We start from the raw sequence: 23,424 nt of genomic DNA, 5'->3' as shown, positions 1-23,424 counted from the left end.
TGGCTATTACAAATACCCAAATTAACTACAAAGTATGTATGAAGGAAGAAACTATCTGCATCCAGAGAAAAAAGTGATAAATAGAAGTATATATAGAATGATTGTATTTGTGTGTGTGTGTATACATATTTGCGTCTAATAGTAGCCATCTCTAGGGTGGGGGGAAGTGAAGGGGAAAAAAATAAATCTACATGATAACTTTATTACATATTTACATGGAATAGCATGTCATACATAATAGATTTGTATTTTCATGTATAATCTTTTTATTATATTATATTATGGAAATGATTGTTTTATCCATAAGTTAAAAATAAATAAAAATTAAAAAATAATTTTTTGATATTGTCTGGGACTTGAGGTTAGCTTAGAGAATTTAGCATAACTCAAGGTCCATTCTCTATTTCCATCTGTCTACAGAAGAATTCCACTTGAGCTCCCAATTATCACTTCAAATTTACATTCTAAAACTCAACCTCATATTCCCATCCTAACTAGTTCCCTTTCCCAACCATCTAATTTTCCAATCTCTGAGGAGTTACATTTAGGTTCTTTACTTGTTCTTATGAAATTGATCACAGAACCTATTGATTCTTCCTTTGCCATTTTTCTTGGAGTTTTCCCTCTTTCTCTCCATTGGCACTGCTATCACCCTATTCCATGTTCACATGACTGAATTATTGCAGTAGTTTTTCAACTGGTCTCCTTTCTTCCACTATCTCCTCTCTCCAATCTATCAACTAGGTAATTTTACTTAGTCACAGGTTTGATCAGGTCACTTAGCTCAAAAACCTTCAATATTTTCTCGTTGACTAATAGATGAAATATGCATTCATTAGCATGGAATTCAAGGTTCCAGTGGACTTTCCAGTCTGTTTTCCTTTACATCTTCCATGCTCCAGTCTAAGCAGACTACTCACTCTTCTCTGCCTTCTTCGACCTTTTTATCTTAGCATGTTATCAGCCATACCTCTACCAGACTCTTCCCTACTCCCAATCTCTAATTGTTCATGTGTTTCCTCTCTTTCAAGAACTGAGTTACCAATTAGCCTTTCTTGATCTTTTCCCCCTTGTCAGAAATCCTTCCCTTCTTGAATTTCTCAGACTATTCTGCTTGCCCTTTCCTTCACACCTAAACAATTTCTAACTTGTATTAACAGTTATGTGTGTCTATGACATCTCTTCCCCTCAACTCTATGTGCACTGGATTATAAGGTACTTGAGGACAAGAATGATTATTTTTCATCTTTACATTCCCAACATCTAGAACAGTGCCTTGTACATATCATTAGCTTCATAAATAAATGTTTGTTGAATTGAATTAAATTTAAATGACTACTAGGTTTTTTTCCCTCTCCAAATAGATTGTAAAAATTTGCAAGTCAGTCAGTCAGGTAACAAGCATATAGTGAGCAGTTACAATGCACCAGATACTGTTGAGTGCTAGAGATACAAAAAAAAAAAGGCAAAAAGCACCAGTCTCTGACTTCAAAGACCATTCATTCTAATGTGAGAGACAACATGTAAACAACTAGATACATACAAGATACATACAGAGCAGATGAATGATAATCTGCAAGTGTAAGGCCCTAGTAGCTGTGACAAGTGGGGAAGACCTCCTATAGAAGGTGGGTTTTGAGCTGACACTTGAAGAAAGCCAAGGAAGAAAGCCAAAAAGCCAAGAGGCAGAGATGAGAGGATAGAGTATTCCAAGCAGTGGGGAAACAGAAGGTTGTCTTCATGGAACTGGAAACAGGCCAGTTTATCTGGTCTGGAGAGAATGTGGCAGGGAGTAAAGTCTAAGCAGACTGGAAAGGTAGAAAAGAGGCTGGATTTGAAGAGCTTTAAATGCCAAACAAAGGATTTTATATTTTATTCTAAAGGTAATAGGAAGCCACTGTAGTTCATTTAGCACTAGAGTGATACAAGCAGACCAACACTTTAGAAAAATCACCTTGCCACCTGAGTGGAGGACAGATTGAAATAATGAGAGATTTTGAGGCAGGGAGGGAGATCAGTCAGAAAGCTATAGCAGTAGTACAAGCAAGAGGTGATGAACTAGGCTTGTATGAGAGCAGAGAAATGTTGTGAAGATAGAAAGGATAAGATTTGGCTACAGATGGGATCTGTGATGTTAACGTGAGGGCTTTAAGGGTAACACCGAGGTTGTGAGCCTAGGTGACTAGGAGGATGGTTGTGCTCTCGACAGTAAAAGAGAATCATAGAATTTGGTATAGTGTGATGGGGTTGGGCAGGGAAGGAGAGGTAATGAGTTTTATTTTGGACATTCTAAGTTTGAGATACCTATACCATATTCAGTTTGAGATTTGCAAGAGGCAGTTGGAAATGGGTCACTAGCTTAGACTAGGGCAGGATATGAAAATCTGGGCATCATCTCCATAGAGATATTAATTGATGCTATGGGAGCTGAGAAGGTCACCAAGTTCTGTTCAAGGTAATATAAAGGGAATAGAGACCATACATTATAGGTCTTTGTGTTCATGCCAACACTGACCACAAGGTTGACAAATGGTAGTATACAGACAGCTGTGCTGTGGTGTGAAGAACACTGGATTTTGGATCAGAGGACCTCTGCTACTTTCTATCTCTGAGAAGTTGGGAAACTCCTCATGGGGCCTCCTCTGTAAAACGAGGGAGCATCTCGAATGCCCTTCCAGCTCTAGATTCTATGATAACTACACCCAGCTGATACTTAGTTGATAAAAAAGAACATTGTCCCGGCACGTTCCTTTCTTGACAAACAGCTGGCGATAGCACCTCTGAACTAGCAATTTTATGAGTGTACAGCTCCCATGGCAGACTCCAGCAGCCTTGTAAAGGGACCCTATTTGCAAACCAAAGAGATTTCTTCTACTTAAAAAAAAATCAATAGCCAAGCCAACTGAGGATTTTATAAAACGCAAAACTTTCATTTGCCTTCAGAAATTATTAAGTCCTAGTATTGAGATGAATAAGGATGGAGTTCAATGAAGAACGCTGGAAAAAATACGAGAAAGAAAAAAAAAAGAAAATGCACATAAAGAAGGGTCCCACACCTCTTTACTTCAGAACAGCTGCTGGACATGGGAAGGGGTCGGAGGAGTGACCCCTCCTTCCTCATTCCTATTGGTCCTGCTCCTCTGAGGTTGATTGGGTAGATGTCCCTTTCCCCTCCTCTCTCCATGCCCCCTTTGGCTCCCCTCCCCGATTTCCCCGTTTGGAATTTTCTAAACTGGAGGCTTGTAGGGGCTGTTGAGGGGCTTCTGATTACAGCTCGGCCGCGGGCGTCACCCTTCCTCTCGGCTGCTGGGGACCTTGCTCAGCTTCTAAGTCTCTGAAAAGTTTGGGTTTGAGGGGCACCTTACTGGGACATGTTGTCCCCCAGGGATCTTAAGAGGAAGAGGGGGGGAGATGACTGCATGGACGCGGATTGTGCTACTGCTGCCCTTGGCGCTACTTCTACCCGCAGTGCCCGGGGGCTGCCTAAGTCGGCAGGAGCTCTTCCCTTTCGGACCCGAGCAGGGGGATCAGGAGCTGGAATCTGGGGACGACTCCATCTCCCCAGCCTTGGAGCTCCGCCTGCGGATCCACTTCTATGACAAATATGATATCTCCTCCGTCTATGTGAGTACAGTCCTCGTGTGTGAGTGTGTGTGTGTGTGTGTGTGTGTGTGTGTGTGTGTGGGTGTGGTGGGTGTGTATGCGTGTGTTGGGGTCGGAGTGTAAGGGAAGATGGGGAGCGAGAGAGAGGGGGATGGTGGGGGATATTTTGGGCAGGGGAAAGGGTGCTTGGAGCAGAGGTGAGATCCGACGTGGGGGACGTGTAGACCCAGGCGCTAGGGGAAGGGCTCCTGAGGCAGTCTCGGGGCCTAGGGTGAGGGAAAGCTCTGGGGTGTCATTAACACCCCTCGGGTTTGTATTTTCCCCCTCCCTACTGCCTCCTGTGCGCCGCTCCCATTCAACCCCGTCCTTGCCTTCCTCTCCACTTCTCCCAAAGTCTATCTTTGGGAGTTGCCTTTCAGCTGGTTTCCGCCGTCTAGGGAAGAAAGGGACCCGGGGAGCCACACTTTTCTCTACTTTGGCATTTCTATCTTATGCTGCCCTTGAATTCCACCAGAATTTCATCTCCTTCAAAAGAAAGATCCTAATGTAAGGGGAACTTAGCGCCTGGGAACTTTGCTTGTAATTTTTCCATTGTCCTGTTAGTTTGGAAGAGGGAGCACACGACCTTCCCTGTACAGCTTGTACAAGCCCAGGATTAAATCACCTTCAGCAGACTTCAGCCCTGCATGGCCGAGACATGAGAACCCAGAGTCATGCTCAAATGCCACAAGATGCCCAAATCATAGGAGGTCGGGTGTGCTGACACGAAGGGGTTAAGACTGATCCTCTGTCCCTGAGTAATTAACTTGCAGAAGAAATCTCTATGTACTTCCAAGGACTGATTTCGGAGGCATTTTGTGTGTGGCTTTCAAGGTATCTTTTGGCAATGATTCACCTCCCTAAGTAGGCTTATTTTAGAGCCCAGACAGCAGTATAATGGACTGAGAGAACCCTTGTGATCTAATTTCCTGTTGCATTGTAGTGTCACCATTGTAGGCCCTAAAAGAAGAGTGAAAGCAGGCAACCTTTAGAGTTCTAATGAACTTCATGTCTGATGACAGAAAATCTGTCCAGGCATCTAGTAAACTCCATATATAAGTTGGGTTTTCCCCCCCCATGAAGTGTTACTGATCCCAACCCAATCTCATCCCTTTCCTCTCCCCCTCATGTGGAATTTATAGTTATTGCATGTGTTCCAGAAGTGGGGAGAATAAAACAAAACACACATACCATTGTATCCTGCCTGTTAAATGGAAGTGTTTTGTAAGAGGGCTGGTTGAACTCTGCCTTTGACAACGCCCACGTGTAGCTTGTCTCCTTTACCTAAGAATGCTTAAGTCAAAAACTCACAGAGAAATGACTCTAAGCAGGGCTTTATTGCAGAACCCTCCAAGGGTTCTTTCTATCTATTGTGCTGCTGTCTGGTCTCTAAAACAAGCCCACTCAGGGAGGTGAATCATTACCAAGAGAAATCTTCAAAGCCACATACCAAATGTTTTGGAACTAGAGTTAGAAAGGGACCTTAGAGGTCGATACATATCCTACAAATTAGGATTTGTTCTGTGAAGTTTAAATTCAGTCAGAGGGCTGCACTCGAGGACCTAGAGGACCACATGTGGCCCCAAGGCTGCAGGTTCCCCAACCCTGGGCCCAGCAGATAGAGAGGTGGGTCTGGAGTCAGGAAAACCTAAGTTCAAATGTGACCTCAGATGCTTACTAGCTGTGTGACTGGATGAGTTAGTCTGTTTGCTTCAATTTCCTCAAGTTCAAAATGAGGATAATAATATCACCTACCTCCCTGGGTTGTTGTGAGGATTAAATGAGATAATATTTGTAAAACACCTGGCACATAGTAGGTGCTTAATAAATACTTATTTCCTTCTTTCTATCACCGAAGCAGTTTTAAATCTGGAACTGTCCTTAGAGGTCATCCAATTCAACTCACTCATTTTGTAGATGACAACACTAAAGCACAGAGAGGTTATGTGACTTGTCCAAAGTTACCAAATCTAGGTCCTTTGATTCCAGATCCAGTATCCTGGTCATCTTGTCTAACTCTTTCATTTATAGATGAGAAAGCTGAGGTTCAGATATTCCCACAAACGACCTATACAGCTTTAAAGTTTGCAGAGCTTTTTGGATACGTTATCTCGTTTGATTCTCACAGCAACATTGGCCTGCAGGTACTATACCCTCATTATACGGAAGTGGAAATTAAGGCAGCTAGAGGTTAAGCAGCTTACCTATAGTCCCAGAGTGTCAGAGGCAGAATTTGAACCCAGGCCTCTTGTTATTCCAGGACTTTTTCCTGTGGCATTAACCTAAATATCTGGGGACATTCTAAAGACTTGGAAACAAGCTCTGGGATTTGATTGTTTCCAAAATAAATTCCTATCATTCTGTTACCTGAATGACTGGGTAGGTTTTTATTTTTTGTATATATGTAAGAGAATTCCAAACTCCTTTTTTGTATATTGGATAGTATATGTAAGAACTAAATATTTTATGAGCAGTACTGAAAGGCTTTTGGTACCCTGGGAAGAGGGTAAGGTCGATCATTTATTCTTCTGTCCTCTATGCCTAGATCTCTTCTAGGAATGGTTTAGGCCACAGGGGTGGAGAACCTTGGGTGCAACCTTTTGACTGAGTCTAAGTTTTACAAAACACATCCTTTTATTAATGGGATTTGTTCTGTGAAGTTTGGATTCAGTCAGAGGGCCACACTTGAGGACCTACAGGACCACATGTAGCCTCAAGGCTTTGGGTTCCCCACCCTAGACTCTAGGCCCATCTAAGATACAATGAAGAATAAGAGGAAAGAAGTCCTTATGCTCAGGGAGTTAACAATTTGGTTGAGATGATGCATTCAATTAACATACTAATAATGATACTCAATTAATACACTCAAGTAATATACTTTTAATATATAATGGTCCCAAGTACAGTAAGAAGTCATCATGAGAGTTGGTATGGATTGGAGCAATTAGGGAAAGCTTCATATAAGACAGACTTGAGAAGTCTTGAGAATAAGGCTAGACTTGAAGTATCATGAAAGGGAGAGGAGATTCTAGACAGGGAGATCAGCATAAGCAAAAGTAAGGAAGCAGAAATAAGTATATCATGTTGTGGAGGCAGTGAGGACTGATCATTCCTTTAAGAGACATCAGAGATCATCTAATTGAACTCCTTTACTCTAAAGATAAAGAAACTAAGGCAATCTGTCCAAAGTCACACACGTAATAAGTAGCAGGGCCAGATTTGAACCTTGACCTTCTGATCCCTGATCCGAGGTACTTTCTACATGTTTGGGGAATATTAGGATATGAGATTAGGTAGTTAAGATGGAGTCACTTGATGAAAGGGTTTGAAAGTCAGGCAGAGCAATTTGGACTTGAGGGTTAGGTTGTAAGGGAAGCATGTTAGGTCTTAAAGGCAAAATGAAAGCAGTGCTTTTGGAAGGGGTGTCTGAGAAGGGCTGCAGTGGACAGATGGTAGGGAAGTTAGGTGGAGGCCATTGGAGTAATCTGAGCCTAGATCTGGGAGTGGTAATGAGGAAGAAAAGGAATGTATGAATCCTATATACATTTCAAATAAAGGATGATAAAATGTAATGACAAATTAGATTTAGGAAATGTGTCAAAGATGGTCTTATTTTGGGGATGTGAGAAGGTGTAACTGGAAAGGGGCTCTGGTTTCAGAAGAAAGGGAAATTTTTTTTTAAGCTTTGAATTTAAGGTCATGCGTGGTTGGATATCAAGAGGAGATGTCCTCCTGTAGGCAATTAGAAATACAGACCCACAAGTGAGGTCTGCAGAAAAAGACAGGAGAGTTAAAACAACTATATATTTAATGCTATTTAAAAATTACCTGGTACATGCCAGGTAGAAATCTTAGGCTTAATATAGTAAAAATTGAAAGCAAGGAATATTTAATGCCTATGAATTAGGCAGGAAGTATGGTCTGGTAGAAAACTTAGATTTGAAGTCGGAGGACATGGTTTAGGATCTTGGTTTTGTTACTTAGCATCTGTGTGACCTTGGGAAAGTCGTTTAACTTTGGGTCTCATCTACTTGTCTGTAAAATGAAGAGGTTGGAGTAGATGGGTCCTAAGGTTCCTTTCAAGGCTGAATCTATGATCCTCTGAAATAGATTGAAGTGATTAGCCATTTTGACACAGCATTTTCTCACTGAAGGCTTATTCAGTAGGCCCCTACGTTATATTGTTCTAGTGTCTATGCAGTATCCCATTCTATGAAAATGAAAGGTCTAAGTTCAATCTCCCCAGTGCATGCTCAGCAAATGTGACCAGCTGTTTTTTGGACACAAGCCTTTATACTAAGGGAAAGAGGTCACGCCTGGATACTCATTCCTGAATCAAATCACTGAGCCACTGAAAATGTCATATGGGATCTGCCACCTTGATCAATGGCCAGTGATAATAGGTCAGTGAGCTTGATTTTGTTTCCTGGAAAAATTCTAGAATGGATCATTAATTATCAAAGAGATGATTAGTGAACATCTAGAAAATGAAGTGTTAATTACAAACAGCCAAGATAGCTTTATCCAGAACAGGTCATGCCAGACTAACCTTCTTTTCCTTTTTTTTTTTTCCCACAGGACTATGAAACTGTCAGATGAGGGAATGCTATGAATACAACTTATATAGATTATAGCAATGTTTTCATAAAGTATCTTATACTTCTCTGATGAAAAAGATGGGATCTAGATGATAATATATTTAGATAAATTTCAAAGTAGTTGAATAGTTCTAAATAATCAAAGAGTACATATGAAATTAATGGTTCAGTATCAACTTGATCTGAGGTTTTCAGTGGAATGACTCATGCTTGAGTCTGTGTGGTTTAACATTTTTATTGGTCACTTGGATAAGTCATCTATATATTGTCATATATAACTGGTTTTTTTTGGTGATGCAATTGGGGTTAAGTGGCTTGCCCAGAGTCACACAGCTAGTGAGTGTTATGTGTCTGAGGTTGGATTTGAACTCAGGTCCTCCTGACTCCACGGTTGGTGCTCTATCCACTTCATCACCTAGCTGCCCTATACCTATGTTGTTGTTTAATTGTCTTTCAGTTGTGTTTGACTCTTCATGACCCCATTTGGGGTTTTCTTGGCAAAGATACTAGAGTGGTTTGCTATTTCCTTCTCCAGCTCATTTTATAGATGAGGAAACTGAGGCAAACAAGGTTAAGTGTATTGCCCAAGGTCATGCAGCTGAGTATCTGAAGCCAGATTTGAACTCAGAAAGATGAGTCTTTCTGACTCCAGGCCTAGCACTCTATCCACTGCACCAAGTAGCTTCCAAGTCATGCAGGTCTGAGGCATTATTATTGTTCAGTGTTATTCAGGGGAAATGTAGCACAGTAGATAGAATGCTGGACTTGGAATCAGGAAGACCTACATTCAAATCTTGCCTCTGATTCCAGGCCAGGCACTCTAACTACCACACCACCTAGCTGCTCTTATACCTACCTACCTACCTACCTACCTATCTATCTATCTATCTATCTATCTATCTATCTATCTATCTATATCTATCTATCTATCTATCTATGTATATCTGGTTTATACATGACACAAAGTAGGGAGAGACAGCTAGCACACTGTATAAAAGAGATGAGAGTAAAAAAGATTGGGCTGAGTCTAAAGATGAATTTCAATAGGGACACATGTAAGTTCTTTGACTTGGATACCACTTTAAGTCAGTGATTCTGTGGGATGAATGCCCCCCAAATCCATCTTTACATGGCTGAAATGTATTGGTTTCCTGTTCTTTACCCTCTTTTCTCTACTTCTGACTAACTATAACTTCAAAATATAGACATTCTGCTCCTGCCAGCTATTAGCAGAAGACAATCCTTATTACCCTGCAAGTAATTTTCCACATATTTCTCCTGTCAGTCATATCTATTCTAATATCAGCTTCTATGGATTTTTGTGTGATGTTTTTCAGATTAATTCCTTTTAAGTCAGCATAGTTGCTTCCTAACTCTAGAACCTCATTACATCTTTCCTACTTTGCACATAGTAGTATAACAGAATTTAGAGTTAAAAGGAAACAGTCGAATTCTGTTATTTTACAACAGAAAAAACTGAGGCTAAATGAAATTACACACTTTGTCCAAGATCATAAGCACCAGGGTAAAGATCTGAATCTAGGCCTTCTGTCACAAATATTTTCATCTAGTGTAATAGTTTCATAGCTAGCTTTGATGTATTGTTTTAAGGTTTGCAAAGTATTTTACATATCTTAACTCATTGGATTCTTACAAAAACATTGTGAGGTAGGTGCTATTATTATCTATTTTACAGATAGGGAGACTGAAGCTCTGAGGGAGGATTTGAACTAGGCTAGTCAGTCAATAGATATTTGTTAAGCACCTCCTATATGCCATTCACCATGCTAAGTGCTGAGGAAAAAAAGAAAGGCAAAACACTGTCCCTACTTTCAAGGAGCTCACAATCTAATAGAAGGAAGACAACATATAAAAGAAAGCAGAAAAGGGGAGAAAGGTATCAGTTACAGGAGCATGATGAAGTCCAGAGGATCGAAGCCAGGAGAGAAATGATGAAGTAAATGGCTTGCCCTGAGTGTCCTCCTTAAATGGAGGATCGATCTGGTAGGAATGTCCACCCTCCACTCAGAGGGAAGGAGTATGGGGCCCCAAGGGCAGGGGTACTGACCACAGTTTTTCCTGACTCCAGATCCAGCACTCTTATCTGTGATGCCATCTAGCTGCTTCCTAATTAGTTTCCCTCCTACTGCTTTTCCTTGCTTCAATCCGTCTTTCTGCACAGTTGCTAGAAACATCATTCAGCTACTTATTGCCTCTCAACTAGACTATTGCAGTAGTTCCTTAATTGTTCTCTCTGCCTCTAGCTGTTTCCCTCTCTAATCCATCCTGTTAAATTGGTATTTCTTTTTGTTGTTGTTGTTTTAAGCTGTTATTTTTATAAAGTTCTAACATTCTGCTTTCACTTGGTCTTGAACAAGGCGTATTTCTGAAGAAAGAGAATGCATGTGTGCACACACTAGTCCTGAAATAGGAACTAAAGGATGAGTCTCACATACAGTGCTCTCTTCTTTTGTTGCCATTCCACCTTGTTCCTTGGGATCAAAACTACTTTCACAGAAAAAGAAAAAAATACTACCCAGGTATGGAGCTCATGGACTCTAATGCTGGATGATCAGCTAATAAGTTGGACAAGTACATGTGTGCTGGAATCACTTCTTCACACCTAGTTAATGCAGTAGGAGCCCAACTAGCTTCATCTTCACTACAAGGCAGTGGCTCCTCCAAGGACCTTTTTATGTCTCTCTTGAGTCTTGTATTTGAAGATCAAATTTTCTGTTGAGCTCTGGTCTTTTTATCAGGAAGGTATGGAAGTCCCCTATTTTGTTGAATATCCATCTCTTCCCCTGAAAGAGCATGTTCATTTTCACTGGGTAATTGATTAAATTGGTATTTCTAAAACACAAATCTGACTATGACTCTTGCCTGGTCAAGAAGCATCAGAAGCTCCTTATTACCTCTAGAACAAAATACCAGTTCCTTCATTTGATATTTAAACAGCTTTTCAGACTCTGGCATTAACCTGTCTTTCCAAACTGGTTTCATATTAAACTCCTCAAACATTCTATGCTTTGAAGAGGTGATTGATGAACATACAGAAAGGGAAGTGGTGATTACGAAGAACTATCCAGAACACATCATGCCATACTAACCTCATTTCCTTTTTTGACAGGATTACTAAACTAGTAGGTGAGGGTAATGCTTGGATATAGTTTACTTAGATTTTAGCAAAGCTTTTGACAACATATCGCATTCTTTTTGTGGGGAAGATGGAGAGAGGAATAGACAATAATCAATCAGTTGGATTCAGAATTAGTTGCATGGTAGGACTCAAAGAGTCATTGTTAATGATTCAATATTATTGTGACAGGAGTCCTCCAGGGGATATCCCAAGTAATTTGTCCTTGGCACTGTGCTATTTAATGTTCTTATTAGTGGTTTAGATAAAGGCTTAGGTGTATGCTCATCAAATTTGCAAATAATATAAAGCTGAGAGGACATGATAGTTGTCTTCAGCTGGTGATTTTGGAGTCCAAAGATGTGAGTTCACTTTCTGGTTATGTATAAGCTCACTGTCTCTTGTGGCCCTTAAGTTAAGCTACTTAACCTGATGGGATCTCCATTTCCTCATCTGTAAAATGACTGGGATTGGACTAGATGATCTCAAAGTTCCCTCCTAGCTCTAAGTCTTTGATTCTGTAAATTTTTTGAAGATTAATTAAACTTGGTAGTACTTCTAGCTTGGCCCTTCTAGAACAAATGGGCAGAAGAAGTGAATTTAGCCGATATAAAGAAAAACTTCTTAATAATTAAAGTTGTTCAAACATAGAAAGGGCTGCCTCAAGGGATAGTGAAATCTCCCTCATTGAAGATCATCAAGCAAAGAATTCATGACCATTTATCAGCTATTTTGTAGAAGGGCTTCTTGTTCGGGTTTGACAGCTGAAACCCCTTATAACCCTGAGATTCTCTAATATAACACACTCTTCACTTGAGGAGTTAGAAATCTAATAGGGAGCGTGGCATGGAGATTAAAAAAACCCAACTATAACATCATTTAGAAAGTGTTGGAAGAATGGTACAAAATATTGTGATTTGCTCTAACCTATTCCCCCCTTCCCTTTCTGCCTTCTCTCCTTATCGGCCTAACTGGACTATTGTATTTAGAGGTGGAAGGAACCTTAGGGATCATATAATCTGACCCTTTCACTTTTTGTTTTTATTTTTTGTTTTTTTTTGTTTTTGGTGAGGCAATTGGGGTTAAGTGACTTGCCTAGGGTCAAACAGCCAGTAAGTATCATGTATCTGAGGCAGGATTTGAACTCGGGTCTCCTGACTCCAGGGCGGGTGCTCTATCCACTATGCCACCTAGCTGCCACTGACCCTTTCATTTTACAGACAAGAAAATTGATAATAATAACAGCTAGCATTTATATAGTACCCATTATATGCCAGATACTATAAACACCTTACGAATATTATCTCATTTTTCCTTACAACAACCTGGAAGGGAGATACTGTAATCATCCCCATTTTACAGTTGAGGAAACTGAGGCTAGCAGAGATTAGATGACTTGCCCAAAGTCATGTGCCATTAAAATGTGAGCTCTCTGAGGGCAGGAATATGTTTCTGCCTTTCTTTCTACAGTATTTCTAGAACTTAGCAGATTTCCTCTCACACAATAAATGTTATGTTTGTTGATGTTGATAAAACAAGTATCAGAGCCAGGATTCAAACCTGGGACTTCTGACTCCAAAAGCAGTGCTTTTTAACCCCTTTCCATGCATTTCCAGGTTTCATTGTCTGTTCACTATATGACTTGTATTTCTGAAGACCCATCATATGCAATTTCTATGTTCTTGTTCAACCCTGACTGGGTAATCTCAGTTACTTTTGTAACTGTGTGTGTGTGTGTGTGTGTGTGTGTGTGTGTGTGTGTGTGTGTGTAGATTCTGAGGAGTGTTGAGTTATTGTAGCTTCATTTCCGTTCTAGGTTTGCTATAAAGCTAAATATATATCATTGACCATTATTTTGATTTGAAACTAAAGAATACAAAATTTCATTTAAGAATTCACATGCTTGTATTTAACTTTCTCTAATGCTTAATTTAAAGAAAAACCTTGAGACTGGAAGTACCTTTTAAAAGGAAAAAAACCTACCCTAGTCTATGTCATCTGACTTCTTAGTGGTGGCCAGTTGGATTTAAACAATTGTAAAATAAGTGATTACAGCTGTTAGCCATTAGACACTTATGTTTTCAGCTTTTGGATCCTTGACCTATGGGAGCAGGGTAAAGAGCAAATATTATTTAAAGTTGTTTCAGGATTGTTTATACATGTTTAGTAAAATCTCATTAATTTTGATAATTTAGACAAAGTAAAGTTTAATTTTGCTAAGGAAATCTGGTTTTATGGTATAAATTAATGGAGTAAGCTAGATTTTAGGGTACTTTAAAATGCTAACAGAACAAATTATTTCCAAATATGTTGAAAGAATCCATTTTCAGGTAACTACTATTTTGAAATCATTCTTATTTACTCAGTAAAGTAAATCTAGGACCATTACTAGATGGAGTTAGCTTCCTGAGGTGATATCTTAGTAGGTGCTTAATGTTTCTTGAGATGAATAGTGTAGTAGATAAAGCACTGATGTGAGTCAGAAACTGTGAATTTGAAGCCAATCTCTGATACTTATGAGGTGCATAACTCCAAGTCAGTCACTTTGTCTTTCTTAGACCCTTTCCTCATCTCTAAAGCAGGGCTACATGGTATAGTACCATATTTCACAAAAAGTGGGGTGCAACTATTATGCAAAGCTTTAAAAAAATTGTGCCCAGATTACTTAAAAATCATTTATTACTAAACTGTCTTTGGTGTAAGATTAGGATGCACAGAATACTCAAGAATGCATGTTAAAATTGGGAAGATGCAAGCCTTACCATATTATGTGACTTACTCGTGGCAGCTTCACCTGCCCACCTGCCCGCCCTTGTGCCTATGCCTTTTCATACCATTAGTACTACAGTGCTCTAAATAAACCTGGCAAGTCGTCTTTCAGAAATATACTGACAGTGCCCTTGTGCTGAGAATTCTAGGCTGGTGGCTCGCAATGTGTGAGAGATAAGTCCCTGTCTGTATGCCACTGGTGAGTACATTGCTGCTCTGTTTACCTTTTAAGGGGCATAACAAACAGAATTATACCATGTGATGATTATGGGATAAAAGGTTATAAACCATTTTTGGACTAAAAAAAACCATGGTGCTACAATTATGCAGTGGCGATGATTATGAGGTGAAATACGGTATTGTATCTCACTGAGAGGCAGCGTAATGTAGTGGATTAACTCCAGCCTTGAAGCCAGGAAGCCCTAGTCAAATCCTATATCTGACAAATATTGCCTGTGTGGACCTGGGCAAATACTTCACCTCTTAGGGCTCTAGGCAACTTCAAGGCTATAAATTGCAGAGACCAGCCAACTTGGGTCGGTTGATCCCTTTTGATCACCAAAGCTAATGGCCTTTTCTTAGTCCTTTTCATTATTGACCTTTGATACGTCTTCCTCTTTTCCCTGATATTCCTTTTCTCTCTATATTTTTGTGACACAATGTCTCTTCTTTTTGTCTCTTGCCTGCTTGACCTCTCCTGTTCTGTTTCCTTTGCCAAATCTACATCCTGGTTGTGCTTCCTTAGGTAACCTTAGAACTCTGTCTCTGGTTCTCTTTTCTACTCCCTCTATATAATTTTACTTGATGATTGTTTCATTTCCCATAGATTCAATTATTATCTCTATACTAATGTTTCTCAGATCTACCTATCTAGCCCTAACCTCCCTTGACCTCCAGTGTCTCATCTCCAACTGCCTATTGTACATCTCAAACTGGATATGCCATAAATACCTTAAACTCAACATGACCAAAACTGAACTCATCTTTCCCCCCCAAATCCTCTCTCCTTCTGAACTTCTTTATTGCAGCTGAGGTATGGTATGAGAATAGTTTCACCATCCTCCTAGGCACTCAGAAGTCTTTCCTCATTCCAATCCATCATCCTCCACTTAGCTGTCAAATTGATCTTCTTAAAACACAAGTCTAACAATGGCATCCTCCTATTTGATAAACTCCAGTGGCTTCTTATCACTTCCAGATCAAATATAAAACCCTCTGTTTATCACTTAAAGCCCTTCTTAATCAGGACCCTTCCTACCTTTCAGTCTTCTAAGACTTTAACCATGCCTATGGACTCTTCAAAGCAGTGGCAGTGGTCTCTCTGCTATTTCTCATTTATTTATCTATTTATTTATTTATTTAGGCAATTGGGGGTAAAGTGACTTGCCCAGGGTCACACAGCTAGTAAGTGTCAAGTATTTGCTCTGAGGCTGGATTTGAACTCAGGTCCTCCTGACTTCAGGTCTGGTGCTCTATCCACTATGCCACCTAGCTGCCCCCTCTTTGCTATTTCTCAAAGAAGAATCTCCATCCTATAATTTTTTTGTGTAGGTACTCCTTCAAATGGTGCCAATAGCAATCCCTATATATGCTTTTTCTTTCTGTGAGCTTCTTGTCTGTGGCTTCATTTAAAAGTCCATAAAGGTTTACCTAACATGCAGGAAGCTTTCCTTTAAGTCTTTTGACATTTTGTAGGTCTCTATGCAACATAACAACTCTGTTATTCCTGTCTCATTACGTGATCAGCTGACCTTTTTTTTCTGATCATACATTCCCTGGATAATTCTTTTGACCTCTCTCTGTCTGTCTGTCTTTCTCTCTCTCTGTCTGTCTTCTGCACTAGTCTTTTTTGCACAAGTAGGTAATTCACAAACTGCTCATACCTATCACTAAAGTCTCCTTTGCCCTTTGAGTCACTTAAAATTTTGAACCCTTGGATATTATGGTATTCCATAATTTTTAGTCACATAGTATCACTGAAAGGATACTGGTGTTTGAAATATGGGTTTTTGTATCTGAGAGTATCTTCGGTTGGTTGAAAGTACTATATTGTGCCATTTCCCAAAGGTAATCCAATATCTCTTCTTTAGGTTCAGTTCTGGTCACAGCTCATGAAATCTCTACAGTATTTGTCCAAAATATATGTATTGATGTATTAACTTGATGAACTGCTCATTCAAGTGCACATCGTGGTCTGAATAATAGGTATTCTTCATCTATTTGGTTCCTTCTATGCGACGTGTTAGAGCTCCTCTCCTTTTGAGTGGCCACATACTTCATTTGCTTATTTATATTCTTCAGTCTATTGTGTGACTTATAGCCAACATGGTTTGTGGTAGAAAATTGTGTACAAGGGTCTACTTGTTTTCTTTTCATCAAGAATAAAGTTGACAAATATGTAGAGCATTCTGATAAAGAGTTTATAGAGATGAAAAGATAGTTACATGAATCAGTGGTCATTATGCTCTATCAATCACTATTTTGGGGTAATATTAAATCTGTCTTTTTGTAATCATTCAATATCTACACTTCTTTGAAATATCATGAAAATATATTTCTCAATGCTTTTAAAACAAGGTGACTTCCATTACAGTTTTCTTCTACATACCATATTTCACCACATAATCATTGCATGTTTTATGCCAAGTTTTTGCAAAAAAAGTGATCAGGATGCACAGAATACTCGTGAATATACATTAAAGTAGAATAGTCCAAATCGATGTATATCATTTCTTCATGACAGTTCAACAAATATTTTTCTGGTCTAGAAAATAAAGTTAACACATTAGTTGCTATCGGTTTGTGCATTATAGTTGAAATATTATACTTGAGAAAATGTACTACAGTGTTGCAAAGTACGGATTTACAAAATTTAATCTTCTGTGTGCAAAGATTCTGTGCTGCTATCATTGGTTTCGTTATGTGATGCGCTGTCCTCAGTGCCATTCATATCAGATGTGTTTACTTTGTCATCGTCCATGCTGTGCCATAGTACATCATCTTTAGTTCCATCTAGTGCATTCAAAATTCCCATCTTTTTGCGGCAGCTAGGTGGTGCAATGGGTAGAGCATTGGCCCTGGAGTCAGGAGGACCTGAGTTCAAATATGACCTCTGATATATGATATTTATTAGCTGTGTGAGCTTAGGCAAGTCGCTTAATCCCGATTGCCTCATAAAAAAAAAAGAAAAGAAAAGAAAAAAGAAAAGCTCTTGGGGTGGAGCCAAAAGCAGTGACTTGCTTGAGCTCTCCCCAAACCCCTCCAAATACCTGTAAAAAAAATGGCTCTGAACGAAATTCCCATCTTTTTGAAGCTTTTGACAACTGTTTTGTGTGATATAAGGTCTCAATTCTTTTTTTAAGTATTTTTTAAAATTTTATTAATTTATTTTGATTTATCAACAATCACTTCCATATGCTTTTGAGTTGAAAATTTTTCTCCCCCTGTCTCCCCCCACCCTCCCCAAGACAGCGGACAATCTGATATAGGCTTTACATTTACATACCCATTTAACATATTTTCACATTAATGAAGTTGTAAATAAAAATTAAAACCAATAGGAGGAACCATCAAAAAGATGAAACAAAACAACAGAAGGTAAAAATAAGTGATAGCAATTCGACTTCCATAGTTTTTTCTTTGGATGTGGACAGCATTTTCCATCCCGAGGCCTCTGGAGATGTAGATCCTCGTAATGCTGAGAAGAGTTCAGTTTAACAATATTAGTCATTGTATAACGTGGCTGTTATTGTGTACAAAGTCCTCTTGGTTCTGCTCACTTCACTCAGCATCAGACCATATAAGCCTTTGCAGGTTTTTCTGAAGTCAGCCTGTTCATCATTTCTTATAGCACAATAGTATTCCATTACATTCATATACCACAGCTTGCTCAGTTGATGGGCATCCTCTCAATTTCCAATTCTTTGCCACCACAAAAAGTGCTGCTATGAATATTTTTGTACATGTGGGTCCTTTTCCCCTTTGTTTGTTTGATCTCTTTGGGATATAGCCCTAGAAGTGCTATTGCTGGATCAAAGGGTATGCACATTTTTGTAGCCCTTTGGGCATAGTTCCAAATTGTTCTCCAAAATGGTTGGATCATTTCACAACTCCACCAACAATGTATTAGTGTTCCAATTTTCCCACATCTTCTCCAACATTTATCATTTTCCTGTTTTGTCATGTTGGCCAATCTGATAGGTGTGATGTGGTACCTCAGAGTTGTTTTGATTTGCATTTCTCTAATCAGTAGTGATTTAGAGCATTTTTTCATATGACTATAGATGGCTTTAATTTCTTCATCTGAGAACTGTCTGTTCATATCCTTTGACCATTTATCAATTGGGGAATGGCTTGTGTTCTTATAAATTTGTCTTAATTCTCTATATATTTTAGAAATGAGGTAAGATCTCAATTCTTAATTGCCCACATATATATCAGTTCCAAGGAAGGGTACTTAATATTTTGAAAGAGTGTCAACTGGTGATTCCCACTCATCATCTACTCATTGTAGAAATGGAGCAAGTGATATTTAGCTGGTTTGTTTACATATAGACAATGTGTGTGCACTGAGAATTCTAGGCTTGTGGCTCATGATGTGTGAGAGATAAATGGGTATCCATATGTCATTGGTGAATACATTGCTGCTCTATTTACCTTTTAAGCAGCATGACAAACAGAATTATATCATGTGGCAGCTACTCAATGAAAGGTTATAAACCAATTTTGGGACTGAAAAAAACAGGGTGCTACAATTATGCAGTGAAATGTGGGATACTTTGCCTGATGCAACCATTCTTTTTTACTTCAGCTTATTAAATGCTATTTCCATTTCCTCCATGAGATAATGTTTGTAAAATGCTTTGTAATTCCCGAAAGTTGGTCAGCTATTACTACAGAACACATTTGGTACTGAGGTGTTAGAGTCCTAATGTTGTGATTCCATTGTCATCCATAAGGAGAATAGATGGCCTTAGAGACTATGGCAACTTTTTACCAGTTTCAGTTTGGGGGAGAGGAACAAGGGGAAGGGAATAAGCATTTATATAGCACCTACTGTGTGCCAGGCACTGTGCCAAGCACTTTGTAAATATTATCTCATTTGATACTCAAAACAACCTTGCAAAGTAGGTGTTGTTATTATCCTTATTTTATTGTTGAGGAAACTGAGGCAAACAGAGGTGAAATGACTTGCCTAGGGACACACAGCTATTAAGTGTCAGAGGCCAGAGTTGAATTCAGAACTTCTTAACTCCAGACCCAGTACTCTGTCTACTACACCATCTACCAGTTGTCATGCCATCTATATTTTAGCTTCATGTCCTAGGCAAATTTGATAATCATCAGTCCATCTATGTCCTTCATCTAAGTCATTGATTATAAATATTTATCAGAATACTGACAAAGACAAAATTAATATTTAGGCACTGTGCTAGAGATGTTCCACTGGACCCTCTGGGACCAGTTTGTCAGTCTCTTCTGAATCCATGTGGCTGTTTACACCTCTCCATCTGACAAATTGTGAGACATTTTTGCCAAAATGCCTTGCTGAAATCTGGACACATTATATGGATGATATTTCCCTGATCTATCAGCTTACAAACTTTTTAAATAAGAAAATGAAATGTAGGCTACCTGAGTGGTGTCCAACTCAAATAGAAGTAGATCCTGGCAGCTTCGTATTGACTTAGAAACCCACAGCTTAACACAATCTATGTTGTATTGTGTTTTTATTTATTTTGTTAAACATTTCCCAATTATATTTTAATCTGGTCTGGCTGCGGAACTTTCAGGTCCAGAATTTAATACCTCTGGGCTACATAATACATCCATTTCACAAATGTGAAACCTAGGACTGAGAAGCGAAAATGTCCAATGGAACATTAAATAAGAAAATATACTTAAAGCTCATGGCAAACCTTAAAGTCCTATATAATGTTAGCCGCTGTTTCTTCTTCTCCCTCTCTTTCTCATTTTTCCCCTTCTCCTTGTTCTTCTTTCCTTCTCCTTTCCTTGTTCTCCTCCTCCTTCTCTCTCGCTCTCTCTCTTCGTCACCTTCTTCTTTCCTCCTTTCTCCTCTCCTCTTGCACAACAACCCTGTGAAATAGGTATTTCATTTAGTTTTATTTTCATTGTACAGATGAAGAAACTGAAGCTAAGTCAGATTAAATGACTCACTTTAGTTTACACAACTGGTAAATGTCAGAGCTATAGCTCTAAACAGGACTTTTGTGATTGCACATCTAGTACTTTGCCCAATATACCACATGTTTCAATGCTCTTCCTCCAAGGAGTTTATATAATTTTATGAATAATTATTTGAAAATCAAAGTAATTTTGCCAGCACCACAGTGAGGAAGGTACATTTCAGGGATAATGGTTCATGTCTTGAGATTGCTTTTCCTGCATTTTAGTTTCCTGGAGGCCTTAGAAGTATTTTTTCAAAGTTGCTGCATTGATTTAAACTCCATTCGGAAATGGCCATTTAAATGAAAACCCATGTGGTCCCCAGAAGCATATACTACAGTTGCCTACAAGCAGCCTGTAGCTGCCAAAGTTTTATTCTTTAAGAAAGCGTATTCCTTTGCCACACTCCCACATGTAACTTTAACTGTGATGTTTGTGCAGTACTACATCTTTGGGAGGAAAGAGAGAGGCAAATGTGACAATGTCTGTGTGAAATTCCTTCCTTAACTTCCTTCTCCATAGTCTGTCCATTTGCATCTGGAAAATAATGTCTGTACCAGTTAATTCTAGGAAATTACCACCCGAAGTTTGGTCAGGAGAAGGTTCCCCCCCCCCCCTTTTTCATAGGTTGCAAAGAAAAAGATTTCTTCTTTGGAGGAAACTTTGAGGTAGCTCAGACAAATTCAACAACTTCAAAACTCTGAAATTCTTCCCGCTGATCCTGCCCAACCCACCAAATATTTTGTCATCTTTTTCAAACAAATTATAAACTTGCCTTATTTTAGCTACCCTTCTTTTTCCTTTCTCCCATTATGGACATAGAAGTCAACAGAAATGAAGGCAACAAAAACAAAAAGAAAAAACGAGTCTCTCAAACCTACAAACTTGCCAGTCAACCCAGAAATGGTTAAAGAGCTGACTGGTCTTGGTGTTTATGCTGTTGCCCTTTGAAGGGTACATGGAATGCTAAGTTTGATTTCATATGTTGGGGGAGGTCTAGAAAATTAATTTTAAAAAATTATGGTTCATCAAGGTTAAAAGAAAAAGACTATAAAAACGAGAGTTCTTTTGTAATAGTGGAATTTGTCATCATCTGTGAATTTGAAAGAACAGTGAGATGTTAGTTTATAAACATAGTACTGGGGACACAAATAGTGTGATGGGGGATTGCCAAAGATCTTTTAGCTACTTTCTTAGGAACTCAAGGAGAGCACTAATTTGTAGCATAAAAGAGAATGCTGAAATATGCTGACATATATGAAGATCTACAGAACTGTTTATACCCACTGACCACCCGTGGCTGGAATTATTTCTTAGGACTGTTACTAAAAGGAGAAAGAGGTCTATGGGTACAAAAATATTCATAGCAGTTCCATTTTTAATAGGAAAATTCTGACAGTGGTCTATATGTCCAGTGATTTGAGAACAATTGAATAAATTGTGGCATATTGGTAGAATGGAGTATAATTGACAAATTAATGAAGGTGCAGGGACATAGAGAAAGATTTTCAAAAAATGATGCAGAACAAAGAATCAGAACAACATTCACACTAATGACAATGGTACTTTTAAAAGCAATAAAATCAATCAACTAGCGAACATTTTTATTGAGTACCTTCTATGTATCAGACACTGCTAAATGCTAGAGATACGGAGAGCTAAGAAAAGATTCATAGAGCAAATAAGATGTAGCAAACTGCAAAAATTTTGGAGTTTGTGGTTTTATGTGTGATTTTATTCCTTTTGTTATTGTTGATTTGCTCATTTTCGTCAAGATAGTAAGTTTATAACAAAAAAAATTATTTAAAACAAAAAAAAGAAAAGAACACTGATTTCATTCATCTTACTCTGGATTCACCAAGTGGAGAACAAGCTGCTAAAAATCTTTCTGGTTTGGTAAATTTTTTTTTATATAGATTTAAATTCTGAAGAAATCTGGTAATAAATCATCGGGCCTTTTACCATTCATATTTGTTTCTTTCTATCAACTCAGCTCTCTTAGTTCAGTGACCAGGGTGTCTTAAATCCATTCAGGATGGTTTCTTTCCCCCTGAGTTTATGTGGGAGTGGAGAGAATTTGGCTCATTAGTGCCAGTACGCCAGAGCTTTGCAATCCTCCCCAGCCTTAGAATAAAGTCCTCTTCTACTTCAATAGTTAAATTGCCCTGATTGTTATCTGTGAAGGACTCACTTCATTAATTATATCAAATGAGATATTGTATTTAATGTGTTATACAAATTCTAAGTGCTACATAAATGTCAATTGTTGTTATTAGCGGTAATAGGAATAGCAATTCAGTATTGAGTACAAATGACACAGTAGGCACTGTGTCTTTTGCATTTTGTGGGGCAGTTGTCATGAGTGCTCAATGAGTTTTAAGAAAATAATAAATGTCATACTCATTTTAAATTGCCTTTGACTTTTTTGTACAGGTCTCTACAAATGGCCTCATTGCCATGAGTGAACCTCCTCTTGAAGAAGCCAGCCCTGGTCGATTTCCACCTTCATTTGGAGCTGTTGCACCCTTCCTGGCAGACCTTGACACCACAAATGGTGGAAAGGTTTATTATCGGGAAGATTCTTCCCCTGCTATTGTTCAGCTAGCTGCCGATTGTGTCCGGAAAGGTTTCCCTGAGGTCTCTTTCCAACCCCAGAGTGTGGTGGTGGTCACCTGGGAATCCGTGGCTCCTTACCAAGGGTCAGAAAGGGACCCTACCAAGGAGGGCAAGGTAAATATATTCTGTTGGGTTCCAGCTCAAATATCTTAACATACCAGTCAGTTAGTCAACAAGCTTTTATTAAGTTCCTGGTACTGTGCTAAATACTGGGAATACAAAGAAATATGAAATCACCGTTCCATAAGGATCTCATATTCTAGTAGGGGAGACAATATGCAGACATCTAGGTAAATACAAGGCTTGTACATACACATATGTACAGTGTATATAAAGGTAATTTGAAAGGGAAATGCATTAGCTGCAGATACCATAAATAAGGAGAAATTTAATGAGGATAAATAGAAAGTTTTAGAGAAATATTCCTTTCTTTAGTGAAAATTTGCCTTTCTTTGTATCATCAGCCTTAGCATAGTG

The 23,424-nt window shown here is 38.8% G+C and overlaps 1 protein-coding gene across 1 annotated transcript in view; it reads left to right on the top strand.

Annotated features, from left to right (window-relative positions):
- Positions 1-3,204: 3,204 nt before the first annotated feature.
- Positions 3,205-23,424, top strand: part of NID1 (nidogen 1) — a 108,980-nt gene continuing 88,760 nt past the window's right edge. Inside the window, exons 1-2 of the mRNA XM_021000400.2 lie at positions 3,205-3,624; positions 22,765-23,061. Coding sequence (XP_020856059.1) covers positions 3,412-3,624; positions 22,765-23,061 — 510 coding nt within the window. The 5' untranslated portion in view covers positions 3,205-3,411. The remainder of the gene's footprint in view (positions 3,625-22,764; positions 23,062-23,424) is intronic.

The sequence above is a fragment of the Phascolarctos cinereus genome, unplaced genomic scaffold (genome assembly GCF_003287225.1).
Source record: "Phascolarctos cinereus isolate Bilbo 61053 unplaced genomic scaffold, phaCin_HiC Scaffold_5;HRSCAF=322, whole genome shotgun sequence".
In the NCBI taxonomy this organism is placed as follows: domain Eukaryota; kingdom Metazoa; phylum Chordata; class Mammalia; order Diprotodontia; family Phascolarctidae; genus Phascolarctos; species Phascolarctos cinereus.
This window is presented reverse-complemented; position numbering and strand designations above follow the sequence as displayed.